Genomic DNA, 27,530 nt, shown 5'->3' with positions numbered 1-27,530 from the left:
ACAGGTGCTCACATGGTGCTCTCAAAAGTATGGACTTGGGCACGTTCAACACAGGTCTTAAGACTATGGTGGGCACTTAATGCACTGTGATTTATTATCGGGTGACTATTCAGTTAAACAATGTTGATTATATATTTCTTCATCAAGTTGACGCAGTGAGAGCTTGATCTTGTTGTATTGTTGTTGTGTCCCATTTTTTTGTTTGTTTTTTTTGCTTTTTCTTGTCTCTTTCTGCAGGTCTAGAAGCAGGCTCTTGTTCATTATTGTTAATTTTTGTGGACCCCCCCCCCCCCCACACACACACACACACACTCACACACACACCCTTCCCCCCTCTCTCCCCACCTTTTGTCTTTTCCTTTCTCTTTCACCTCTGTCTCTGTGTCTGGTCGGAATTACAAAGCACTCAAAAACAATAACAATAAAGTTTTAAGTATCAGGCGTGACATTAAAAGCAGACGCTTTGATGCTCCACCTGAGAATAAATCTGTAAGGCTTGTCACCAGCATTCAGACATCAATTCTGTTTGCTTCACAGCCAGACAGGACACGGGGGAAAAATAAATAAATAAATACTCATAACCACTGTTATGTAATACAACTGATTTTTTTTAATCACAATAATTTAACCTCTTAAACTAAAAGCACACCAGTGACCCTCAGGTTAAGCTCACCAAAATAAGAGCATGAAGTGAAAACAGAAAGCTTCATTCTGCTGGGTGCACTAGATCATATGTTATGATTCGTGTTCAGTTTTACAAAGTTTTCCACACATAGGAAGTTGAATAGTTTGAATGACTACCTTTACGCCTCTGTCAGTGCGCCCCAGGGCAACTGTGGCTACATCGTAGCTCATCCCCACCAGTGTGTGAATGAATGAATGATACACTGTAGTGTAAAGCGCTTTGGAGTCCTTACTCTGAGAGGCGCTATACAAGTGCGGGGGTCACATTTATCAAACATAGCGTAGAATCCTTACTAAAACCGTACTTAAGCTCAGCAAAAAAAAAGTACTTATGCCAAGTAGGTTTGTACGCACAGCTGCACGCGATCTCCGCTTCATAAATCAGAGACTTACGAGAATGTTTCTCAGCTGCTTTTTAGTCACATCCCGCCCTCACCACGCCCACTTACTGCCATAAATTGTCAATGCAAGGTGCCTTGTGGATCTCATGCATATACATAAGCCGACTGTATGCCATACATCAATGTAGACTACATTTGGGGGTAGACCGATTTATCAGTCGGCCGATATATTGGGCCGACATTTACAGTTTTTTTTATACATCAGCATAAGCCGATATTTGTCCTTAGTAAAGCCGATTTAAAGTCAGGCACATCCTCAGGCAGCCCGAAGGATTGGCAGAATCTAATTTAAATGTATCCTTACATTCACTAATAACATTTCCATAATAAATGCTCTAAATTAACTTTATTTAGGTGTCCAACTTTAATGCTGAGCAGTGCACAAAGTTAAGAATTCAGTTAAATTCAGAGTTTAAAAACTGATTCAGCTTCTGACATTTTGCACATCAACTGATCATATTCGTGACATTTTTGCATGAAAAGGTGAAAATGTATAGATATCGGCCATGAAAATTGGCAATACATATCGGCCATCAGCTGACCATGTCTCCTACATATCAGTATCAGCAATAGAAAGACCAATATCAGCTGACCGCTACTACCAATGGGGCAGCAGTAGCTCAGGAGGTAGAACAAGAATCGGAAGGTTGCAGGTTCAATCCCAGCTCCCACCAGAGACTGCTGCTGTTGTGTCCTTGAAAAATGCCACTTAACCCACCTTGCCTGCTGGTGGTGGTCAGCAGCGCCGGTGGTGTCGGTGTTCATCAGTCTTGTATCCGCCAGTGCTCCCCAGGGCAGGTGGGGCTACGTTGTAGCTCTTCATCACCAGCGTGTGAATGGGTGGATGACTGATTGTGTTGTGAAGAGGTTGTGAAGAGCCTTGGGGGGGGGGGTTCAGAACCCTAAGAAAGCGCTATACAAATACAGGCTATTAACTAATGTGTTACCAATGTTGGGGGCATAGCAAGGAAGCACTCAGATATCTAAACACCAAATAGAAAAATATTCTGGGATGCTGCGCTACAGAGCATTGTGGAGGTCAGACTTGAAAGTAATAATGTTTGACATTAGACATACACTTCATGTGTGTATTGCCATTGTTTTGCCTATTTTATTTTTGTAACTCACCACAAGACATACACGCATTTACACTTAGGAAAGTTGACCCATTTCAAAGAATAACATCATTATTGCCAAGTATAACATCACACAATTATTTTAATAATAATTTTCTTTTTGTGATCTTTTGGAACCAAATCTGAAACATTTGTGCAAATTTGATTAATTGTCCTGCCCTGCTTCATCGCTTGCCTAATTTCTTAATATCATCTTGTCCCGTCTGCTAATCTACAGCCATTAAGTACTTATGGCGTGTTAAAATAAAAGCCCTTTGTTGCTTTGATGTTTGAAGGAGAAGGGAATATTATTTGATTAAAGGCAGAATAGACGAGGTGATGAATAAAGACCAAAGTGCTCTGGGATTACTGTGCTTACACTCAAATCCTCTGGGCGTGATTCACACTTAGCCTTTTTGGTTAGCTTCATCAGAGTGTCTGAAGTGTCTAAACCGCACATAAGAAAGTCTGTCTTCCTCCCAGTGGTCTAAATCTGTATAAACCGGTGCTAGAAAATAACCAACAGCATAGAAATTATAGGGGAATTGAAAGTGTCTGTGGTGGTACAACGAGTTTGCACATGACTGGTCTTTCTGGTTTGTTAAATAAAATAAATACATATAAAAAATGTAGGTCATGCCTAAGATTTGCTCGCTGAGTATTTACTATGTGTCTGACTTATAAATCATCTATAAGCTGTTCCACTGGGGAAAGACGAATCCAGGTCAAACTACTGTACGCTACATCTGGGAGGGTTTTATCAGTCAGACTACTGTGACAGCTCCATTACAGTAGCACCTTCAAATTTTCTGCGTTTTCTAAGCTATTGTCATATAGAAATGTGGAGTATCTGCACACGTCTATGGTTACAATCAACAAATCTAAAAGAATAACGTTTATATAAATGACTGAAGGCTCTGACAGAAATGTAATATAACACCTCTGTATGCTAAGAAGTGGTGAGGGGACATGACAGACTTTTATGCCAGAAATTGAACCATTCATTTTAGTCATTCACAGTTTTGGATTATTATTATTGACAATAAAAATAATAATGCATTTTATTTAAAAGCACCTTTTAAAAGAACACTGTCACGCCCTGTCCTGTCTACTCTTAGGTTTGGTCTGTTCTCCGTTAATTGCCCCCACCTGCCTCTTGTTTCCCAATCACCATAGCTCCCGCTCCTCTTGTATTTAAACCCCTTCTGTTCTGTGTTCCCTGTCGTGTCATTGTTTCAGTGTTCCAGCGTGTGACTCTAATAAATCAATGTTAGAAGTTCTCACCTGCCTGCCTGTTTTCCTCCCCGCGTGTGGATCCTTGCCTCACCTCAGCTCACCTCGCCACACGCTCGTGACAGAATGACACGACCCCCTGAAGGGTCCAGCGGGGAGATCCTCCCATGGAAGTATTTATTCCAGTTCTTCTCCGCCGACTATCGACCGGCTTCTCCTTCCCCAGCTCCAGCTCCGCCTCGCCGCAGACGGCGTCCCCGACCTTCTGCCTCGGCGTTCCTCGCCGCCCTTCCGGAACCGGACGGGAGGTTGGAGGGAGAGATGCTCCGGGATCGCTCCAGCTTCGAGGGCACGAGGCTGGCTTTCTGCTCCCCCGGGGTTGGTCCACGGCGTGGGGAGAGACGCCGGAATCCACCGCAGCCCTGCGCTTCAGGACGGAGCTGCGAGCCCACCGCTGGCCGTGCTCGGCGAGCCAGTTCGGACACGCCCCCGGTCAGACCAGCTGTCCCGTCTCCGGCCGAATCGGTGTCTGCAGGAGGAGGAGCTGCGCTCGCAGCCCTGTGGGCGGAGCACGCCAGTCTACAGGTTGAAACAGCCCAGGTTCGTCAGACCATCGAACTCCAAGTCCTCCAGCTAGATGATCTGCTCGCTGAACTCCGCGGGCTCCAGCTGGACGATCTGCGCGCTGAGCTCCAGCTGGACCACCTGCTCGCTGAGCTCCAGCTGGACGAACTGTTCGCGGCTCCGGCTGAACCAGCTGTCCCGCCTCCGGTCCACTCGGCTCCTCTGTCATCTGTGGGAGGTGGAGCCACACCCACAGTCCAGCCAACTGAACTGGCCAGTCAACGGGCTGAGCTGGTCCGGCTTCAACAGTGCGCCCATTCTAATCAGCTCCGACTCGACGCTCTGCGCTCCCTGTCTTCAGCACTAGCACTGCTCGTTCACTCAAGGCCTGTTCCAGGGGGGGTCCAGAAGCAGACGGTGCAGGCCCAGAAGCAGACGGTTCCGGTTCCAGCCCAGAAGCAGACAATGCGGGCCCAGAAGCAGACGGTACCAGCCCAGAAGTAGATGGGTCTGGTGCAGGCCCAGAAGCAGACGTTACCAGCCCAGAGGTCGGCGGTTCGGGGACCGGCGGTCCAGAAGCCGGAGGACCAGAAGCGGATGAAAGTCAACACCGCCTCCATTCCAAGGGTCGACGCCTCCATTCCAAGGGTCGACGCCTCCATTCCAAGGGTCGACGCCTCCATTCCAACGGTCGACGCCTCCATTCCAAGGGTCGACGCCTCCACTCCAAGGGTCGACGCCTCCACTCCAAGGGTCGACGCCTCCATTCCTGAAGTCGGCTCGTCTGATGACGTCGACGCCTCCACTCCTGAAGTCGGCTCGTCTGATGGCGTCGCCGCCTCCACTCCTGAAGTCGGCTCGTCTGATGACGTCGCCGCCTCCACTGCTGAAGTTGGCTCGTCTGATGACGTCGCCGCCTCCACTGCTGAAGTCGGCTCGTCTGATGACGTTGCCGCCTCCACTGCTGAAGTCGGCTCGTCCGATGACGTCGCCGCCTCCACTCCTGAAGTCGGCTCGTCCGATGACGTCGCCGCCTCCACTCCTGAAGTCGGCTCGTCCGATGACGTCGCCGCCTCCACTCCTGAAGTCGGCTCGTCCGATGACGTCGCCGCCTCCACTCCTGAAGTCGGCTCGTCCGATGACGTCGCGTCTGGTCTGACGTCTCCCCCGTGTCCGGTTCTGATGGTGACTCTGAAGGTCGCTCTGGTCCAGCCTGCAGGGACTTTGTCGCCGGTCCTGCCTGTGTCCCTGGCCCAGCCTGCAGGGCTCCTCTACCGCAGGCGCCGCCCTCCCAGGGCCCGTCGCCTCTTCTTCTGCCCCAGGCGCAGGCTCCCAAGGGTCCGTCCCCATCTCCTCATCTGCCCCAGGCACAGGCCCCCAAGGGCCTGTCCTTGCGTCCTCGTCTGCCCCAGGTGCCGGCCTCCAAGGGCCCGTCGCCTCCTCGTCTGCCCCAGGCGCCGGCCTCCAAGGGCCCGTCGCCTCCTCGTCTGCCCCAGGCGCCGGCCTCCGAGGGCCCGTCGCCTCATCTGCAGCAGGCGCCGACCTCCAAGGGCCCGTCGCCTCCTCATCTGCAGCAGGCGCAGGCCTCCTGACTCTGCTGATCCCTGCCGCCTCTCCTGTGGTCCCTCGGTTCCTCTGGGCCCTCCCTCCGGGTCCCCCTCCTCCCGCCCTGCTCCTTGTTCCTGTGGGCGTCTGGGATCCGCCCTTTGAGGGGGGGGTACTGTCACGCCCTGTCCTGTCTACTCTTAGGTTTGGTCTGTTCTCCGTTAATTGCCCCCACCTGCCTCTTGTTTCCCAATCACCATAGCTCCCGCTCCTCTTGTATTTAAACCCCTTCTGTTCTGTGTTCCCTGTCGTGTCATTGTTTCAGTGTTCCAGCGTGTGACTCTAATAAATCAATGTTAGAAGTTCTCACCTGCCTGCCTGTTTTCCTCCCCGCGTGTGGATCCTTGCCTCACCTCAGCTCACCTCGCCACACGCTCGTGACAAACACAAGGACACTTTACAGCAATAAAACAATTTACATTTACCCCAATATTCACAACTTTTATTAAATTTGTTAGGTTTAAGATTATTTGCGGTATCCATCATGGTTGGCTCCAAAAGTTGTTCATGTACTGGCCATGATTAATTTAAATTATCCAGTCAGTTGCTAACAGACACAGTGTTGACTCCAATAAGACCTATGACCAATTACCATTTGGAGTTTTTAAGGGAATTAATCCGAGCCGTTAAAATACAATAGTTTAGTTAGTATTTGTAAAATGTACTGAGTTGGAATCGTGTTTGCTTTTGCTAAGGTTCATGAGTTGTGGTGACCATCTTGAATTGGGTTGACCTCAAAAGTTAATCAATTGTAGATGCAAATTCATTCATTTTCTTATGAAAGTATCAAAGCCATTTATATATATTTGGTAACAAAATATTAAAACCTTGATTTTTTTGTTTTTCATGTCACATACGGAAACATGACGTTCAGAAAAAGATGAGCCCTCTTATTTACTTGAACTTTTGGTGGTCATAATATTGGGCGGATATGTGCAATAACAAAATATTATTTCCCCAGACACATCCACTTTCATGTTAGCAGTGTTTTAAATGTAACTGCAGTCCTTTCCTTACACCCTGTCTGAGCCACAAAGACCAAATCACTTCTGAAACATATTTAAATTGTGAATCCTCCACAGACAGAATTTGCATTTCACTCTTTTTTTTCCCCTCCCTCAAACACACTCAAAGCTTAAAGTGGAACAGGAGTCATCAGTGTTGCCCTAAAAGTGTCAGATAGCATTAGACTGCCTCTCAGAATCTCAGCTGGTCTTTTAATGAATTCATGAATGAAATTATGAGTCTTAATATAAAAGTAGTTTTCATCCATAGCATTCATCTCATCAGTGCAGAAACGAACTACTCTCAGAGTACTATGATATAAACAACATAAAAAATATGAATACAATTTCATCATTTAAGGAAAAATGTTAATTAAATGCATTATTTGGATTGTGACAATAACTTATCAATGCTGCTTTATTTTTCAGGCCTATGCTTGGCTTCAGAAAGAGTTGGGACCTGAAACTGATCCAGTGGTCATCGTAAGGTTCATTGGCTCCAGCCAACCCTCCACAGACCTACGAACTCTACTCCAGAGCATCTGTGAACAGATTGCAATAAACTACCGCTGCCTGATTCACTTTTTGCCTAATAAGATTCAAGAGATGAAGGAACTCCTAATAAACCTTCTTGGAGAATCTTCATTCCATAGGCCTTTGGTCATCGTCCTGGATGCCTTAGAGCAGCTCTCTGATGCAGACGACGCTCGCAAGCTGTGGTGGCTTCCCATACATCTTCCTCGCACAGTCCGCATTGTTGTATCAACGCTGCCTAATAAGCATGGCATCTTGCAGAAGCTCCGCCACCTCATCCATGATGAGAGCTATTATGTGGAACTAATCCAGAGAGATCGAAAAATTTGCAGCCAAACGTTAAAGCAGCAGTTGCTTGGGGTGAAGAGAAAGGTAACCTCAGGCCAGCAGATTTATGTCAATGAGGCACTTGCCAAGTGTACATTGCCAATGTTTGTGAATCTCATCTATAGAGAGGTAGTCCACTGGAGGTCTCACAAAGATGTGGATGATAAATCGCTCTGCTCTACTGTGCATGAGAGCATAGAGCATATTTTCTACTCTGTAGAGAACAAGCTGGGCCAGCGATTTGTCTTCAGAGCATTAGGATATATCACCATGGCCAAGGCTGGGCTTACAGAGGTTGAGCTGGAAGACATCCTGTCTCTTGACAACATAGTTCTAGGTGATGTAATTGTTGCAAGTTACCTCAAAAACCCTCTGAGGATCTCCTATGACTTAGTTGCTAAACTCAGGGAGGAGTTAGAAGGCTATCTGGTTGAGCGACAAGTGCGAAATGTCACATTGATGGTCTGGGCCAACCGGCATTTGCATCTTATCGCCCAGAAGTTGTATCTCAGCAATGAAGAAGATGTGCATCAAATGCACAGCCTCTTGGCTGAGTACTTCCTAGGAGCATGGTCTGGAGGCAGGAAGAAAATCTTTACTTATGATAACAACCATTTCACTTCCCTGAACATTTCTCATCACAAAAACCCTCATCATCAACAGTCCCATGAAAAAACGTCATCTGACAAATACTCTTATGACAGACAGACGCCTGAACAGCCTTGGGTGTTCCAGTGCAACCTCTTAGAGCCTGACATTTTCTTTGTCAATCACAGAAAGATGGCAGAGCTGGTGTATCACCTCACCAGGAGTGGCCGCACGGATGACCTCATGTTTGGAGTCATCATGAACTTCAGTTGGCTCTATACAATGATTAAGATTAGTCAGTTTGACAAGGCTTTAATGGACATTGACCTAGCTTACAGCTGCAGCCAAGAAAAAGAGCTGAAGTTTCTGGCCACCACTCTCCGTTGCATTAAGGTAAAAGTACTTAAAAACCCCGCATCACTGTCTGCAGAACTGCAGCAAAGGCTGTTGCCAGTAGTCACTTCCCTACCTAAGCTTAGACACCTCCTTCTAGAGTGTGACAAAGATGGGCCAAAATACTGCTCTATAGTGCCTCTCCACTCCTCTATGGATGTCACCTACAGTCCAGAAAGGCTTCCTCTTTGCTCCAGCTACATGCAGATTGTGGAGATCTTGCCCACTCTAGCCCCAAACATAGTCTTAGTAGCATTAGAAGATGGATCTATCAGTACATGGGATGTAGAGAGCAGGCAGCTCCTACGACAGATTGATACAGCTAGGTCTGTTGTGCTGGGGATCAGGCTAACCACTGATGAGAAATATCTGGTTGTTGCTACAACCAAAAATACCCTGCTCATTTATGATAATCACAAGTCCTGCCTTTTATCAGAGGTAGAAATAAAGGGGTCAAAGCACAGTGGTGTTGCTGGTGGAGTTGCTTTCATCAATGGTTTTACTCTCTCTACCCATCATGCTTTGGCCTGGCTTGAGGCTAGTAAAGATGTCAGCATTATTGATCTTGTCTATGGTTGGCCTCTCTACCAGTTTCATTGCTGGTATGAGGTGACATGTGTCCAGTGTTCACCAGATGGACTGTACGCCTTCTGTGGCCAGTACCTCAACACAACATCCATCTTTCATCTAGGAAATGGAGAGAAGTTGGCCACTGTGACATCTGAGTTTTCTGGGGGATTTGTCAAGTCCATTCTTGTTCTAGATACCCTCAGCCAAATGGTAATGATTGACAATGAAGGTAGTTTGTCTGTGTGGAACACCAAAGAGATTACCAACCCGAAGCTGATGGAAGACTATGATTGCAGGGGGGATGAGAGTGAAGTAGTGGGTATTGAGTTATCAGAGGACCAACGCTCCATTCTCATTTGCAAGGTGTGGAGCATAGAGGTTCTTGACACAAAAGTATGGAAAATGGTAGAGAAATTCAAAGCCAAGCGTAGTGAGCGCTTTGTTGCTGCCGTTCTCTCCAAAAATGGTCAGAGCATTGTGGCTTCCATGGAGAACACCTCTTCCATATTCGTTTGGAGAAGAGACAGTGGGCAATGCATGGCTAGCCTGATTGAGGTCTCAGGGGCTATTGTTAAACTCATCAAATCGGCCCACCACAACCTACTCCTTTCTGTTGCCAGCAGTGGAGTTCTGTCTGTTTGGGACATTGACATAATCACCGCCATGTCTAACATTGACAAAACTGGCAAAAAGATCCAGACCTTACAACTTTCTAGTCGAGAGGACTATGTGTTTACCATGGATGGCTCAGAAGCCGTACACAAGTGGAACTTCAGCACTGGCTTCATCGAGACAGTCTTCAAACATGAGGGCATAGTGGAGAACTGTGTCCTTACCTCCTCAGGGGATCTAATGGTATCTTCAGATGACAAGTCTAGTCAGTACATCTGGCAAACCAACACTGGAGAAAACATTTTCCGCATAAGTGGACAAAGAATATCCCAGCTGCTAATAACCCACAATGACCAGTTTGTGGTGTCTCTCTGTGAGCAGAATGCCTCCAGAGTCTGGAGGCTTGCTACTGGGCACAAAGTCTGCAACATTTTAGTCACGCTCCAGAATGCACTGATCACCACAGCAAACACTTTCCTAGTGGGAACATCCAAGAATAAACTTCTTGCTGTCAGCCTGTGGTCAGGAAGTGTGTCCAAAAAATTTGTCTGTGATGATGGCATCACCATTGTCAACTTCAAGCTCATTCCTGACTGCCCTGACTGTGCAGTCTTCATCACTTCCACTGAGACTGTCTTCATCTGGAGTGTAGCAGATGAGTCAGTATGCAGACGAGTCCAGCTGCCAACCAACTTTCTCAAAAATCTGGAGGACTTCCAAATCTCACCAAATGGGAAGTTAGGGATAGTCTCCAAAGGGGATGAGAACATCAACGTTCTGGATCTTCACAGTGGGAAACTGAGGCTTGTCCATGCAGCAGGTATAATCTGGCGTCAAAAATTATCAAGAGATGGACGCTACCTTGTATATGTTTGCTTCAGAAACTGTGATGAGGATGATGATGCAGGTGTAGTATCCAGTCTCATTGTGATGCGTCTTGCAGATGGCAAGAGCATTGGCACATGTTCGTTATACAAGACCCCCACCTTCCTGTCTCTTTCCCAGAGAGCGCTAAACATCATCATAGGCTTTGAGGACGGCAGCATTGGCACATACACGGTCGTAGATCGTGTTGATGCTACTCTCAAGATAAAGATAGCCACCTCCAACAGCCGACAGATTGTCAACAATGCCTCGCAAAAGGTACGCCCTAAATGTGGCAACCATTCCTTTAAAACTGTTGCTGACTGCACCTGGAGGGAATCAACAGAAGTCTTCTCAAGAGACAGCCCTATTAATGTGTCAGACTCCGGAGAGGGTGAGTCGACCACGCCTACAAAAAAGACTGAGGTAGTGCCATGAAATATGGAGGAAAAGTGGAGTTATGAGAAGAGGAAATTTAGAATCTCTGGGTTTGCAGTTGATTCTTGTTTACAGCCACGTGATTCAGCTGCAGATGTCTGTCCTGTGGGGGTGGGGGGTTAATGGGCCGACGATTTTAACGCTGCACTCTAATGATGTATTACTTACTTCCAACTTTATGTTAGATTTACACATAAAGACTGTTAGACAAAAAAGTGTTACTGAAAAAATGAATCGGTCAATTATGTACCTTCTTAGTTTGCCATTGTGTCCTTTTGCATTTGAAGAACAAAATGATCGAAATGTCTTAGTCCAACATTTTCAAAGCCAATCCAGTGGTCTTAGCCACTTTCATTATGTTATTTACATTGTACATGTGAAGCCATAATGTTGTTCTTCAGAATATATTCATGTTTGTATCAACATCAGGTGGTACTGTACAAAGAGAAAGAACCACAAACATACATGTACAGTACTTATCTCATTTTGGCTGCTGCAGTTTGTGCAACTCCTTAAAGATGTTAAGTTGTGCTTAATGCAATCAAAGTGAGTGCCTGAAATGTAAAATGTTCTTCATGTGCAGATTACAAAAATCATGAAAGTGCAGGGACTTTGTAAACACAGTATACGCACCATTGATACTGAAATCCAGTCAACATCTGGAGAGATCCATGGCATTGCTCTAAATAATTTCTCTGAACAGTTTACGTAGATTAGATGTGACTTTATCTGTAGACCCATCAGTTTGTGTGCGGGTTGTTTTAAGGGAAACAACACTATTGAGCATACAGTGTAGCATAGCACCATACACATCGACGCCTTAACCTGTGTACTTGCTTTAGGTTCTGTGGAGTTCAAATGTTCCTGTATAAATAAGGACAGAGTGGGTAATTAGTAGTTTTGTCACTCAATGGAAGCACTTTATGGGTGGTTTGTGAGAAATCAGTAGAATTTTTAGATGAAATATTTAGATTGTTGAAAATATTTAGATTTGTCTTTAAGTAAAATAAATATTTGGTCTGCTGACAAAAACACACAAGCTATTTTATAAAATGCTAAGCTTTCCCAAAATTTAACTGATTTGAACAGTGAAAAAAAAGTTGTCATCAGAGCAGTACGAAGCCATTTGGAAATAATTGGGACTAAACAAGGATAAAACAAGGGACATGATGTCTACGAAAGAATTTCAAAGATTTTGGTTGTTATCTTTGGTAAAACATGAATGCAAATGTGAGGGGAGAAAATGTAGCCATAGCAAAAATTATCTTGGAAACATCTGAGCACAGATTCAAAGCAGATGTTTTTTTTTTTTTTTTTTTTTTTTTTTTGGGTTGGGTGGTTGGTTTTGCATTTATTTTAAAACCTTTTTAATGTTTGTTTTACAGTTTTGCCAAAGATGCAACAGCCTTTGAAGTTTTCATGGTCAGTGCCAGTGTCCAAATGTTCATACCAATATGCTATGTATTTGTCTTTAAGAATGATAAATGAGATTGTCATAATAGTGTCCAACACATTAGTACAAAACCAGTGAAAGTCTTAATGCACACTATACATGAAAGCACTGGACACTTTGATTTTTATTTTTTATAACTTATGCAAAGTAGTCAAGCTTGCAAAAAAACTACTTTGAGTTAGTTAGCTAAGTACTGTGATATACTTGCTCTTTAACCTCGCGTTGGCACAGGCAGTCGGCTGCGTTCACATACTTACTGCCACACTGCACTGCACTGCATGTAGTACTGGAGTGTACCACTAGGGGGCACATTAGACTACTCAGACCAGACAGAGAGCCGGGTTTGTGGGTGCAACCAAAACAAACATGGTGGCAATAGAAGAGATCAGTAACTGGTTTATTTTAAGTTCACGACAGAAAAAAAACACAGCTGTGGCACCGTAGGTGGTACAAAATACCTCTAAATCAGAGGAGTCGCCATGGCGAGTGTGTCTTGCTTGTTTTGTCAACTCCATCTACTGGTTACACGTATATTGCAGACTTCAGATGTGTCGCATTCATTACAGAGGACGCGCACAAACAACGCATCAAATCAACGAAAGTAATGCTTGGCAGCCATTTTAAACATGCGTTAGCATCGTTAAATAAAGTACATTTCACAGCCCTAAGAGGTTTTGCCCTTTTTTGCTATGTTTGTATTATTTAGGCTTTACGAATTAGAGCGATGTTCCATGTGTTAAACAAATATGGTATAACAGATTATAGCTGAATGTTATAGCTTAGCTTAGCCATGATATAGAGAAGCTTAGCTTAGCTCAGTCCTGTTGGGTTTAAACTTAGCTAATCTGAGTGTGGCCCAGTCAGTGTTTATTTGGTGCCACCTAGCTTGGCGTGGTCCAGATAGGATTTGCTGTATTAGTTTAGCCTTGATTGTTTTTATCTAGATGTAGCTTAGCTTAGATTCTCCATTTTAATTTTACCTTCCATGTTTTATTTAAGCTTGGTCTTTTTTGTTTTATTTTTCTGTTCACCCCTTAAATTTCCAGGTTTAATGAACGTAGTGGGGTTTTGTCCCATGGGCAGGGACACTGGAATGCTAATTAGCTTAGCCTCAACTAGGTTGGATTAATTTTGTATTACTTCATTTAGCCATGCTCTGTTTGGCATAGCTTAGCTTAATCTATTTTATCCTAAGAGTTTTGATGGTTTCTTAACTCTCCCACTGTCTTTATGGGTGATCCCGCGAGGAGAGTTGACCATTGAGCAGGACTGATGGTTTATCCCTTGAGGTCCACGTGGCAGGGGTGAGGTGGTGCTAAACCATCAACCCTGCTCAATGGTCAACTTTCCTCATGGGGTCACTCCCATTGGGACAGTGGGAGGGTTAAGGGTAACTTGACTTTTGTGTATTTAAAGAAATGTAGCTTTTTGTCCAAAGAATATTTTATTTAAATAGACAAGTAGAGAGTTTCAAGCTTTTAAATTATAGCTTTGATTGGGCTTGTCCTGTATGACTGAGAATTTGTACCAAACTAAATTTTGCTGGGCTCTGCCCTATTTTGTTTAGTTAGGCTAAGGATATCTTAGTTTGACTTAATTTTGCTTTATTTAGCTTAACTTATTTTGGCTTAGCATAATTTAGCTTGAAATAAAAGTAACGAAACAAACATAAGGTAAAAGCACACATAGTAGGGATTTAGTGAATAGTATGGACTTTTGGACACAAGGTGTAACTGAAGACATCGTATACGTTGAAAATAAAGATCTGCTGACAATCTAAGCATTATCGTCATTTTGAGGTTGTACCGTGCAGATGCAGTGGAGGCTTTCTATACAGCAAAGTACCTATTTGTTCAGCAGTTTTAATTTGAGATCTTCTGAAAAGCATGAAATGGAAGTTAAAAAAACACTTTTCCTCTGACATTTACTTTTTAAGGGCTATTACATCATATTCGAAGTTTACTACTTTTAAACAGTTTCGACAACAGCCCTTTGAAAATATCAAACCTGGTAGCAGCACCAAGCTTTAAAGCTTCCCACCGACTCAAGAGTTTCTAAATTTAAAGAAATCTATATAAATAACATATTCTATTATGTAATTGCCAAAGTTCAAAATATAGTTCAACTTGTTGACCGTCTCATTTGTTTTTTAGGGCTTGTACTGTAATTATCTTGTTACCAAATTGTTGAAGTGTTGGACCGTGGTTATGTTTATGATAGAGAAAATGTGCTATCTTTGCTAAAAAGTAAAAAAAAAAAAAGAGATTCTCTTATGAAAATATATTGGAATGCCAGTTCAAGAGTATATTTGAATGTGTCCATATGGAAGCCAGTAAATGGTATTATTGTATGTTATGTAACTTGAATGACTTTTAACAACTTACATGTTTGCAACTTCTAGTTGACATACTGGTAATGAATGTTTCTATGGTATTCTTTCTATCGTCAGGACTGACTTACCTGTTTAGAGATTTATATTTTCATAAATGTTGTACTTACATTTTGTTACAGAGTTGTTTAACTGGAAATTAAACAGAAAAGAAACTTATGTCTGAAGCAATATGAACCTAGTGTGTATGCATTGTTTGTATGAAACAATTTAATGTAATAAAATGGGTCACTTTTTGCCTCCACGTAACTCTCTCCAGCTTTTATTGTTCTTTTTTTGTCTCCAGTTAGTTTTAATGACCCTCTAATTAGCAACCTAGTCCTGAACAAACACTTGTTTTCCATGAACGTACAGTGAAGCAGGTTATTTGCGTAGTTTTTAGAGTCAACACCCTGAAACACACATTTGATTTGATTTGATGGGTCAGTAATTGCTTGATTCTGAATGCCAGACAAGCGTGGTGAATATTTCTTCAACACTGGCTGACAGCGTCATGATAATTAGGTGATGCATGTGCCAAACACACAAACCCGCAAAGCAAACACAACCCAGGATCAAGCTGTGATTGGCCAATAAAAACCCTGTTGCTTTGAGTTACCATTTTAATTTCCCTGTGGTGTCACTCTGAACTAATACGTGTGTGCTGTCTCCACGGCAACGTCAGGTCAGCAGTACTTGCAGGCTTGGCCACGCCTTATTGTAATAATGGTGAGCTCACGTCTGTCGGTGCCCCTTCCCGTCCTCAGGACAAGGGCTCGACTATCGCAAGCACATTCCACCTGCAGCACCGTGCAGGCTTTTAATTACACGCCATGTTTGATGAACTGGGTCTCAACAGCTCTGTTTACCATATGACATTTACCAAGGCTCAAAATAGCTACGTTTTTTGTTCGCAGCTTTAACTGTGTGAGTGAGAAGCTTTTGTCATCACTGTGTATGACTGTATGTTCTGTCTGGAGAAGCTTTAGTCACCCATACGTCCCTCGCTGCTTTCCACGTATCATAAAAACCAAGCGTGACTGAACACTTTACAGTCTACTGAAGTTTGAATTAAATTGCTGCACAGTTGTGAAGTAAAAAGAAAAAAATCTGGACTTCAATGTTTACTAAATCGAAAACTGTCAAAGTTCAGGGACTGCATTCTTCAAAGGCAGCATTTTCACTGAGATACAACGAAGGCTGTCCAAATTCAAAGGCTCCTCCTTAATTTACCCCAACTTAAAGGACAAGTCTGATGTCTACTTCACGGCCAACCCTACATCAAGATTTCTTGTAGACCGAACAGGAGAATTTTGATCTTATAACAATGGCGGATAAAGTGGGAAAGGAGTAGTTCTAGATGTTAATACATTAATATCCAGTGGTACAAAGGTAAAAGCAGTTGTTTTGTTAGGATTTTGTTGTTTGCATAGTTCTTTATACTTTTTGTCCAAAAAAAAGATAAACTCTTGTAAACAACCTTGTATGGCGAGTCGCAAAATTCAGATTGCATTGCTGCTAAATTTAGTTTTAACCACTGTTTGGGCCATCATGATTGATAAGCAACAGGATCTACACACACACACACACACACACACACACTCATTCTGGTTTTAGTGGTCAACAAAGTGGACTGCAAAGGCCGGGTCCTTCGAACGATGCAGCCCCTGAATTTCAACACAGCCACTGTTTGATGTAAATTGATTTAAAAAAATTATTGTGGTCCCAACTTACCAATGTTCCAAATCTTAACCTATTCTCCAATAACTGAAAATTTGGTTTAATCCAATCGATACTTGGAAAAAGTGGTTGATAGGAAAAGTTAAATAAAATGTATCAAAGGTTTAGCTGACCTAAAGACCTTTAACGTTTGCCTTTGGGGATCACATGGAAGCCTTTAATAATCTCAAAGTGGAAAACCAAAACCCTGAGTTTCTAGAGTTTTGTATTTTTGTATGTAAGCCACTAAAATACATAAATAAATGCAGCAAAATGGTAATGAGGAAATTAGATCTAAACTTCCTGTTATTAATTTATTTTAAAGGAGTTCATTGGCCTTTTAGGTCGGGCCAATCACAGTGCACTATATTTTTCGGCACCATGTTGGATGGGCTTATCACCAGAGCTGAGACGGAGAAACGGCACTCGATTCAAACGACTTTGACATTAATCTTGGTAGACATAGACTTGGGCTCTTCTTGGAGACAAGAGCAGATGAACCACAGACCTTATTTTTATTGGGATAGGGGAACACACAGCGGTCCCATTCTTTTGACCGGCCTCCTCACTTACGGTACAAACATGACAAAACAAGCGAAACCACATTTGCTACAGTGAACAAAGTACTAACTAAGAACAACACAACTCCCCAAAATAAACATGCATAAACACCCCAAAATAGAACAAACTAACTAAAAACATGACTACCCACAATGCACCTTGCCCACTGCAGCCCCTGCAACTCTCTGCAGCCAAACGGTCGCTACCAGTCCAACTTTTCGAATAAAAGGATGGAGTCTACATATAAACTCTGCAGGTGTTTCAGCTGCTGTGGGAGTTCAGAGTTAGAATTTCAGGAGTTCTTTTGTCCAAAGTGACTCCTACAGAGTTGATTAGGAAACACTCCTTTTTAACACTGGGTTTTAACTCAGTGTTACATTTCAACTATCTAACTTGTTTTAGTGTTAAATTAGCTATTCTTGGTGTTAAACTGGACCAACACCAGAAAATTAACACTTGAATTTGCTGTGAGAGGCACTTAGGTTTATTTAGAAAAAAGATGTATTTGAGTCTTCGACAGCGTACAGTGGACTGCCCCGTTGACTAATATCAGTAGCGGTGAGTCTGTCACGTTCATTGCTGTTCATTACAGCTTGTGAATGTGTGTGTGAATGGGTGAATGATTTTTGTGAAGCACCTTGGGGGGTTGTAGAACCCCTTTCACATTTGAATCGATTCGGTGCCACTTCCCGGTACCTACGAATCTACCGGTACTTAAAGGTGCCAATTTTTGATACTTTTGAGTGTTTGATAGTTAATTAATTCTCTTTATAATTAAATATTTTTTATAAAAACATATTATATTTGATAAATAACATACAAACTGTATTTTATCATCGTAGTGTTGTACAAAATTCTTCAATATGAAAACCTTAAAATGATACAAAAACTAAAACCCAGCTCCGTGTACTCCTATTCCTCTTAAATTCCCTCTGGAATAACTGTGGTGATGAGTAGCCTGACCAGCCAGCCCATGCTTCCTTATGGGAAGCAAAGGGTCTGGGAACTCTCCTATTCAAATAACCCCACCCCCTGAGAATTCCAACCGAGCCAATCAGCGATGAGCAGCGTACGTCACACACAGCGACGCTGAGTTTCTCACAAACATGGCATCTGAAGCGGAGTTCGCTGCGGCTCTTTCCTCTGTTCTAAATGACTTGAACATGTCTTTAAAACCACAACAAGAAGCGCTAAAAGCTTTTCTTCTAAAAAGAAAGATGTTAGCGCCATCGCCAGACATCATTTTTGACTACAGTTAAAAACTACAGCGCTGTGCGGTCGAGTCGGTATTTCCCCCTTTTTTCTGATTGGTTATTTTTGAGCTGGCAAGTTCCGTCCTTCATGTTCCTCATGTTGCTTGCTCTGTGGCAAAAGGTACCGAAACAAGGCATCGTTTCATATCACATGAATCGGTCCTTGGTTGGTACCATGGAATTCGGTCGGTGCCTTAGAATGTACCAAATACGGTACCCATTCTCAACCCTAAGAAAGTAGTATACAATTACAGGCCATTTGCCATTGCTTTAATTGGTCCTAGCGTTGTCCAATAGCACGAGGAGACCATTTGAAAGACAACAATAGATTCCACTCCTCAGCTGAGCTCTCCATGGGTCTATGTGTGTACAGACATACTGTAAAATGGCTTGCCAGACTATGAAACTCATCCTCTCATCTCTTTCATTCATTTTAATAGGGGAACACATTTTACCGGTGACGTTTGCCCCTCCTGAACCCACCTTGTTGGTGCCACTTGAAACAGAAAAGTCACTTCTCATAATTTGATATCACTCACAAGAACATTTTATCAGTGAGGTGAGTTGTGATAAGCACAACCCGCTCTATCCCTGTTATCTGGTCTTTTCTCACTTCTCCCCGCTGCATCGAGGCTAGATCACAAGAAGAGATAACCCCCCCCCCAGTCCTGACCTGTTTTCTCTGAAGCCACTAGGAGGAGAGCCCACTCTGCTTTGATTCTAGTTGAGCAGCTGGAAATGTTACAAATCGTTTGTGGTAGTTTAAAAACGATGAGCTAAAGAAATGTACAAAAGAGTTCCTTTTAAAATGTTTAAGAGAAGAATTGATTTAACGCACATTTAAGTTATGTTAGCCATGGCTGTTAGTCTGCTTGTTGTGTTCTTTTACTTGTGCAATTCGTGTGTTGTTTTTATTTCTCTTTTAAATTGTCCTGTCTTTACTAATATTTGTCTGTGCAGCACTTTGTTGTCACCTCTGTGCCTGAAAGGCGCTTTAGAAATAAAGGTTGAGTTGAGTACGAGATGATGTGGAATACAGTCTTTGTACATTTCTGCTGAAATGATACTCAAACCGAGTCAGTACATAAAGCTAAGATTTATCAGTTATTGTTGATTTAAAAAGCTGATGATGAAAAAAATCCCATTACAAAATTCACATTAGATGATATTCAAGGGAGCGCCTAAACCTGACAACGCAGTTCATTTGTCTCACAGCTATAATACTTCCTCCTTCCTTTTAAATGGCCTGTATTTGATATAGCGCCTTCTAGAATCCTGGGACCCCCCAAGGCACTTTACAACACAACCAGTCATTCACCCATTCACACACTGGTGGGAATGAGCTATGATGCAGCCACAGCTGACAGAGGCGAGGCTGCCGAGCACTGGCGCCACCGGTCCCTCCGACCACCACCAGCAGGCAACGTGGGTTAAGTGTCTTGCCCAAGGACACAACGACAGCAACAGACTGAGCTGGACTTGAACCTGCAACCTTCTGATTATGGGGCGAGCACTTAACTCCTGTGCCACCGTTGTCCACCAAATTTTTTAATACATTTTTCCCACTTTTAAAGGCGTGGATCACTGAAAAAAAATCTTTTTTAATGATTATTATGATCTTTCAGATGTTATATTTTTTACGCAGGCTGAACAAGAAAAAAGTCTCCTACACTTATCTCCTGCATTAGCATCTTATAGATAATAGTTGGTGAAACTAGGACTAGAAAATCCTGGCAGATCAACATCATGCTGTCACTTAACAATGACGAGGAAGGCTGTTGTTGGTTTAGCGTCCAGGAAACAGCAGAGAACATCTTGACTAGCAGAAGCTAACCGTTAGCATTAGCAACTCCACCACACAGCAGAACTCCTTTAGGCTTGTGTTATTTGAGGAGATAGAACATCAGTGTTGCAAAGTAAACAGTCACCGTCAGAGTTGTGTTGCTGTTAACCAATCAGAGGCGAGGTGTCCAAATATCAGGAAATAAGACTGCCAATTGTCGTCTGAAGCTCAGCTGTGGTGTGGCTCACTTCTAGATCCTGAAACAGGCGCATCAGAGCTTTTCTCCCCCAGAGTACAACTAACAAGGCATTCGTTCCTACTAGAGACCACTGCAAATGTACTTAAAGTGTTCCACACCTTTAGCATCCCTGAAGTCTAGTTTAAACACATTTTCCAATCTTTTTAGTTATCATTCCTCCATATCTTTGTTTTACTCGTTCCTAATTTTCTGCTGCAAGGATAAATGCATAGCTAATTTTAATAATTGTACTCTGTGAAGTGAGAAGATCACCAAAGCATCAGAAAGGTTCTATTTGTGTTGGGAATTCCAGATTCCATCCATGCAGAAAAACAACTCAATTGTCATTTGAATGGGGAATCTGAAACTTTTAGTTTGTCTTTGCAAATGTTTATAAATAGAAAAAAATGCACCAGTACATAAACAATGCACAAATACTGAGAAACACACACTTTTCTTGTGAAACACATTCAGAGAACTTCTGTCTTTTTTTAATCATTTTCCATAGGATTTGTGTTGCTGACCCGTTTGAGGATGGACTTACTTTGTAGATGTGTAAACACTCAAACCGGTTCTCATGTGTGTGTGATCCTGAGGGCAGTAATTCATCCCTCGTGTCACATGAAACAACCCCATCTATGCTCTGATAACCACACAGTCAATAACTTCTTAAGATGGTGAAAAAAACAATTTTGTCTTCTTAAAGCTTTCATTTCAAGTTTTTGAGCTTCAGTTAAGAATTTCTGCAAATATTTAAAGTAAAGTTAATCAATTTTATATTCAAAAGTTGTTTCTGTTGTATTGTTTAGTTTGGCTTGAGTGGTATACTTCCTTTTCCCTTTTTCAGCACCACGTTTACGTTAACTTTTAAGTGGTGAAGAGTTATTTCACCCTGGTCACATCCGAGTCATATGATCGACCCTGGAAACTGTAAGAAGGCACGTCAGGCTCAGCTGCATCAAGCTGAACTCGATCAGGCAGGTCAGAACAGGAAGTCACAAATAATTAAAGATTAATTTCAAAAGGTGTGGTGAACAGGAAAAGTGGTCATAAGTTAGCAAAAGCCTGAAAAAGATCCATCACGGATGCTTTTATGTAGTTTTTCTTTTCTTTCCCTTTTTTTAAAAACTCCTTTTGGGATCAACAAAGTATTGTTCAATTCATTTTGATTTTAGGAGTTTGTTTTCAAGAATATTTTAAAACTAACATTTGTTGACCAAAGTGTTGCTGGTGTGCATAACTGTAAAGCAAAATACAAAGTATTCACCACAAATGCAAAAAAACCTCATTGCAGTTTACATGCTTGAAAGCAACAGCTCATTTTTAGATGGCTGGCTTAAAGTATGAATATATTATATACAATGGCATGCTGGGTAAAGGATCCAAACAACAGGGGACTGCAGCCTGAAGATGCACATCGAGTTATAAATTGCTTGAGCCCTGCACTGAAGTCCTAGGCCCTCAGGTCGGCCCGGCCCGAGGGCCGTCGGGCCGGGCTTCGGGCCAGCGACTGTGTAATTACCTCGGACACGGGCCGGGCACCTTTATTTTTAATCGAATTCATTAAAAAAAATTGAAACACTTAAACTAGGGGTCGGCAACCTGTTACCATCAAAGAGCCATTATTATCCGTTTCCCACAGTAAAGAAAACACTGGGAGCCACAGCAGCCGCAGCGTTGTGGGCGGGGCCTACAACGCCACGCCTGCTCGCAACAGGTGACAGCAGCCGGTACCGGTCGCTCGTGTACATCAAAGTTATCTTTCATAAGAAGATAATCAATAAAACGATTTATATAAAGTGGATCCAGAAGTTGTAGCCCGTCTCTGCCTACAATATTTTGATATTTTTCACCCTGTCGGTGGTTTTACTGAGCAGGTGCCACTTTTGTCATACGTTTCTTTTTAAAACATGTTTAGACTGTTCAGAATACAAATCCAGGCTCTGTCACGTTTGATTGTTGTAATTAAACTTTGTAGGTGGGGAAGGTCAGAAAAGGATCCGATCATTTTGTTTTTCCCTCATTTACGGTGATGGAGATAACGGCGCTGTGCGCCTGGCTCTGGTGTTAATCAAGTTAAATTTTATCTATTTTCACAAGAAAACAAAACAGTTAAAAGCAGGGCTTGTGTTAACCGGACAGTTCCCGTATTTGACCGTTTATTTTGAAGGAGAAAGAATAGAAAGAATTACCCCGACGCATGCAGACGAACTGACATTTTATTCGTTACGCACATCGCAGATGTAGCTAAATCACTCAAGAAATGATTCCCTTCTGAACATCTGAGCTGGACACTGCTCAGCGCAGCTCGCTGTCAGCGCGTACGTAAGGTACACAGCAAGCTGAAGATGAGGAGAGGGGCTTGGAGCACGTCGCAGAACCAGAGCGCATGCAGGAAGATTCCTCCGACTGAATTCAGTTGGAAGAATCTTCCCGCTGATCTGAATCTGATGCGGCTCTCTGTGCTTGTAAAATAATGAATGGATATTTAAATAAAATGCTTTATATTTTACTGAATTAATTTTATATCTGTAAGTAAGTTCTATGTAAAGATTGTCTGCGTAAACCTGAACAGGTCCAACCCGGTCTTACTGTGAGACTGGGTTGACGGGTCACGCTTGTGCATAATCATATCGGCGCTTTCAGAGCTGAAGATGTGAGATTCTGGGATTCTCCTCAGACGGCTCCTGGATGTGTCGCCACATTGGAGACAGGAACAAGCGCTATTCAGCCAAAGTTTCATAATCAGGGAACATTTTCTAAGTGACAAGTCTCTCTGAGAGACAGGGTTTGGAAAACTCTCGCTTCAGTGGGAGGAACCTTCCCGCATGCGCTCTGGTTCTGCGATGCACTCCAAGCCAATCTCCACAACTTCAGCTCACTGTGCACATATGCGCTGACAGCGAGCTGCGCTGAGCAGGGCCCAGCTCAGATGTTCAGATGGGAATCTTTTCTTGGGTGATTTAGCTACATCTGCGATGTGCGTAATGAATAAAATGTCAGTTCGTCTACATGCGTCGGGGTAATTCTTTCTATTCTTTCTCCATCAAAATAAACGGTGAAATACGGGAACTATCCGCTCAACACAACACAAGCCCTGCTTTTAACTGTTTTGTTTTCTTGTGAAAATTGTTGGAAAGAGATCAAATTTAACTTGATTACCACCAGAGCCAGTGCGCCGTTATCTCCGTGACGGTAAATGAGGGAAAAACAAATTGATCGGACCCTTCACGTCTTTTAACACATTGGTCAGGATTGACGCACTTTGTTTTCATTTAGTTGGTTAAAAAAAGTCGGGCTCGGGTCGGGCCAGAGAATCCTGAAAACCTTTTCGGACCGGGTCGGGCTGGGGCTCCACCCCCTCGGGCCGGGCCGAGCCGGACACGAGCTCAGATTTTAGGCCCGTGCAGGGCTCTACTTCATATGTATATTTAACCCATAAAAATGACCAAATAATAACAAAAGACTAATATTGTTAAAGTGAGGTTAACAAAAGCTGTATAAATCATTGAAGAAAAGAAGGCTGACATTCAAAATATTACTTTCATCTTTATGATGTTTAATAGATTTTTTATTTTGCACATTTCAATAAAAAAAAATAAAAAAATAAGATGTTTTAATTAAAAAGTATTATATATATATATATATATATATATATATATATATATATATATATATAACTGATTTTAATAATTTGATAAATGTGTTAACAGCCTTGCTTCTAGAGGTAGACGATAAAGTGATGAGCTATAGTGGTGTCCCCAAGCGGTGCCAAAGAGGGCTATGGCTACCCATTGAAAATTGTTGGCCACCCCACTGAGCCCCCAAGGAAAACCACTCCCCACACCCCTCTTCATGAATCACAATTATTTAAAAAAAAACACAGATTCATCGTCTTTAACTGTGATATAAAATTTAGAGCTAAAAACGTGATTTTCATGAATGTTTTTTAAATTGTTTAGTTAATAAATCACTATTTAATTATGTTTTAATGAGGCTCACCATTTCAGATAAAGGTATAAATCCCAATAATTTTATGCTTATTTGTTGAAACAGTAAAAGAGCTGCAGCAATAAAACAATATTTTTTTTACTGATAGCTGAACACTTGTCTTTTTTGTGAAATGTTTGTGTTTCTCAAATTTAAAAGTGGATGCAAAGGCTAATTATTTTGTAATTAAAAAAATGAATGAGCAATGCAGTTGCAGGCTAAACTCTCTCATAGGGACCAATTCCGTGTGCCACCCTAAAGACCCCCCCCCCCCCCCTGTTAATTTTCTGGGGGCATCACTGATGAACTAGCTCTATTTGAACCAATAATAAAATTGTTTTTGCGTTGTTGCTGTTCAAATAAAGGTAAACTGGGATATCTGAAACAAACATCTACACAACCTTACTTCTAAGCGCTTGAAAAAAAACAACAAACTAATTTTTAACATGAAGGTGATAATTTTGAAAGTGAAAATACAAAAGTAGCTCGGTGGGGGCGGATTTTATTGTGAAGGATGAAAGCGGAAGCAGTTGTTTCCCCACTAATGGCAGCTTACCGAGCTCCACTAGTTGTACAAACTAACTTAACTAACTAACCAACCCATCATCAGACCGCCGTTCACACCGGAGACATGGGACCGCGGAGACTCCGAGAGGGGGGAACTCTTCTCAGCGACTCAACAACAACTCAGAGCCACGGGGGGAACGTCCTTGTAGCAGCGTTTACTTCTTACACCTGTATGTTTTTCTTATGTTAAATAAAAGGACCGGAAGCGAAAGAAGATAAATGACATCCGTGTGTTTTTGATACCTGAGGCTAAGTGCCACACCTTCGCTCAGCTCGACAGGTAGGTCCAAATACTGACCGTCCTTATGCGTGTTACTGTTAAGCTATTGTGTTATTAAACGTTTACTCACGTAGCATCGGCAGGTAAGCCATATGGCTGCTAGCTACATTTAAACTACATCTCTAGCTTTTATTGGTTAGCTTACATTCTGGTTGCTATAGTGATAAAGTGGGGGGTTTGCACCTGTTGCACACTTAAAAAAAAATAACTAGAATGTAATAAAAATGTGTTAATCAACATTAAAAAAATACCTTTAATCGTTTTAAAAATACATTTTCAAATGTATTTATTGCTCCCTTTTGCGTGCAATGATCTATGTGAAGCATAAATGTTGTACATTTATAGTGTAAAACACAAAGTGGACATACTGCTGTCTCCTTTAATATTGGGAGCGAGGTTAAAAGTGTCCCACCACAGCCAGAGCCTCAGCACACGTGCATGTGGGGTTAATGAGGGCTGTTGGTGGTGATGGAGGAAGAGGAGGTTCTGATTCAGAACTGGGGTTGTGTTTGCTCATCTAACATGTTGGTCTAATCTGCTGAACCCTGGACTCTAAGCTGTCTATCCCCCTCCCCCTGGTTGGTTTCATCCTGATGGTAACAGCAGATCATCATGAGAGTGTGTGAAACCTGCTTTCTCAGCCCCAGGCAGGTGACATTTACCACACATCATGAGAATCGTGTGGTTTGCTGAATCATTTTTTCTTGTGTTTCGTGGCAGACTCCACCCGCCAGCAGCTCATTAGACAAAACAAACCATTAAAAGTGGATGCAAATAGTGTTTTGCCCAGTGTGTGTTATGGCTACACTGCTGCTGATGCTCCCACGTCTGCATATGAAACAGGATGTAAACACGATCCCCTTGCTTTTGTTTACATTGTGTTTAGAGGACAAACAGTCCAGATATTGTGTAATAGTTCTGTGAAATAAAAGGTAACTTCATCATCATTTAATGTGGGAAGTATAAAAATAAAAACATTGTGTTTTTATACATTTTGGGCACAAAAAAAGTACTCTTCAGAGTGTTTATATGTCCACTCAGGTGGTTAATAAGCAATTAGACTGTAAAAAAAAATCTATATTTTTAGGAGGAGTGGGCATTTCAAGCCACAATAATATTCAAATGTTCAAGCAGATATTTTATTATTATTTGAATATTAACGCCACAGTACAACTCACATATAGAAAAGGGCTTCTGCCGACATGAGCAGAAAAGGTTTGGGACACAAATATTATTTTAAATACTTATACGGGCCAGTCATCTGGAATTTTAAATAATAGAGTTTTTAAAATCTGACTCTGGAATACAAAAATTCCATATGGGAGCTCTGTTGTCGTCAGTTTGTTATGATGAGTCCATGGACCTTGAAACAGTTCAGGTTTTTCATCAAAAGTGAGGGTAACTGAAAAACAAAACATTTTAAACTATTATTTCTGATTACAGGGTATCCGCAGGTTCTTAAAAAGTCTTAAATTTGCTTTTCCAAATTTAAGGCCTTAATAATCCTTAAAAACTGTTTCCAGAGGTCTTAAATTACCAAAGACCCAATAAACAAGATTCTTTTATTTCTATTAAATTTTCGTGAATTTCTAGTTAGTGTTCAGCATTTTTTGTGTACGATGTTGGCGTAAGCGGAACCGTACACATTCGGTTGGTTGTGAAAGGGGGCTACTTTTAGAGGAGCATGCTAGTGGGAGCTTGCGCCATGGGGAAGTGCAACATTAATGGTAACTGGATGGCTAATCCCACGTTCACGACGTGGTTAGCACCGGTTCCAGGCAATAGCTGGAAAGTATAACTTAAATTTAATAAAAAAAATAGCTTAAATTTGGTCAAAGTGGCCTTAAAAAAGGTCTTAACAAGTCTTAAATTTGGCTCCCTTAAACCTGCAGATACCCTGTATTATAATCAGTCAGTTTTTCATGCAGGCTGAACATGAAAATAGTCTCCTACACCTATCTCCTGCATTAGCTTCTGAGAGAAAATAGACGATGAAACTCTAGGATGTGAAAATCCTGACAGATCTATGTCACACTGTCACTCAACATTCATGGACTCACCCATCTTGACTCATAATGGGGAGAGCTGTTGTTTCTTTGGCGTCCAGGAAACAGCAGGGAACGTCTTGGCTAGTAGAAGCTAACTGTTAGCATTAGCAACTCCACCACACAGCATAACTCCTTCAGGCTTGTGTTATTTGTGGAGATAAAACATCAGCGTTGTAGAGCAAACAGAAGCAGTGGTAGAGCTGTGTTGCTGTGGGCCAATCAGAGGTGAGATGTCAGAATATCAGGAAATAAGACTCCAAATCCTGTCATCTGAAGATACTTTCTCCTCCAGCTGAATTGTACTTCCTGATGCAGACACATCAGCCCTCACCCCAGAG

At 42.4% G+C, this 27,530-nt stretch overlaps 2 protein-coding genes across 4 annotated transcripts in view; both read left to right on the top strand.

Moving 5' to 3' along the window:
• The window catches only part of LOC107377333 (NACHT and WD repeat domain-containing protein 2), an 86,977-nt gene extending 71,959 nt beyond the window's left edge, over positions 1–15,018 (top strand). For both annotated transcript variants that reach the window (XM_015946860.3, XM_015946861.3), the window contains exon 8: positions 7,036–15,018. In XM_015946860.3, coding sequence (XP_015802346.3) covers positions 7,036–10,932 — 3,897 coding nt within the window. In that variant the 3' untranslated portion in view covers positions 10,933–15,018. The remainder of the gene's footprint in view (positions 1–7,035) is intronic.
• Positions 15,019–24,825: 9,807 nt separating this feature from the next.
• zgc:194930 (uncharacterized) overlaps positions 24,826–27,530 on the top strand; it is a 43,264-nt gene continuing 40,559 nt past the window's right edge. Inside the window, exon 1 of one of the 2 annotated variants that reach the window (XM_054747762.2) lies at positions 24,826–25,144. The gene's annotated coding sequence lies outside the window, so the exon portion shown is untranslated. The remainder of the gene's footprint in view (positions 25,145–27,530) is intronic. The other variant, XM_015946862.3, reaches the window with a different exon arrangement.

This window comes from Nothobranchius furzeri, chromosome 2, assembly GCF_043380555.1.
Source record: "Nothobranchius furzeri strain GRZ-AD chromosome 2, NfurGRZ-RIMD1, whole genome shotgun sequence".
Classification (NCBI taxonomy): Eukaryota; Metazoa; Chordata; class Actinopteri; order Cyprinodontiformes; family Nothobranchiidae; genus Nothobranchius; species Nothobranchius furzeri.
Note: the sequence above shows the minus strand (reverse complement) of the source record. Positions and strands in the feature narration are given on the sequence as shown.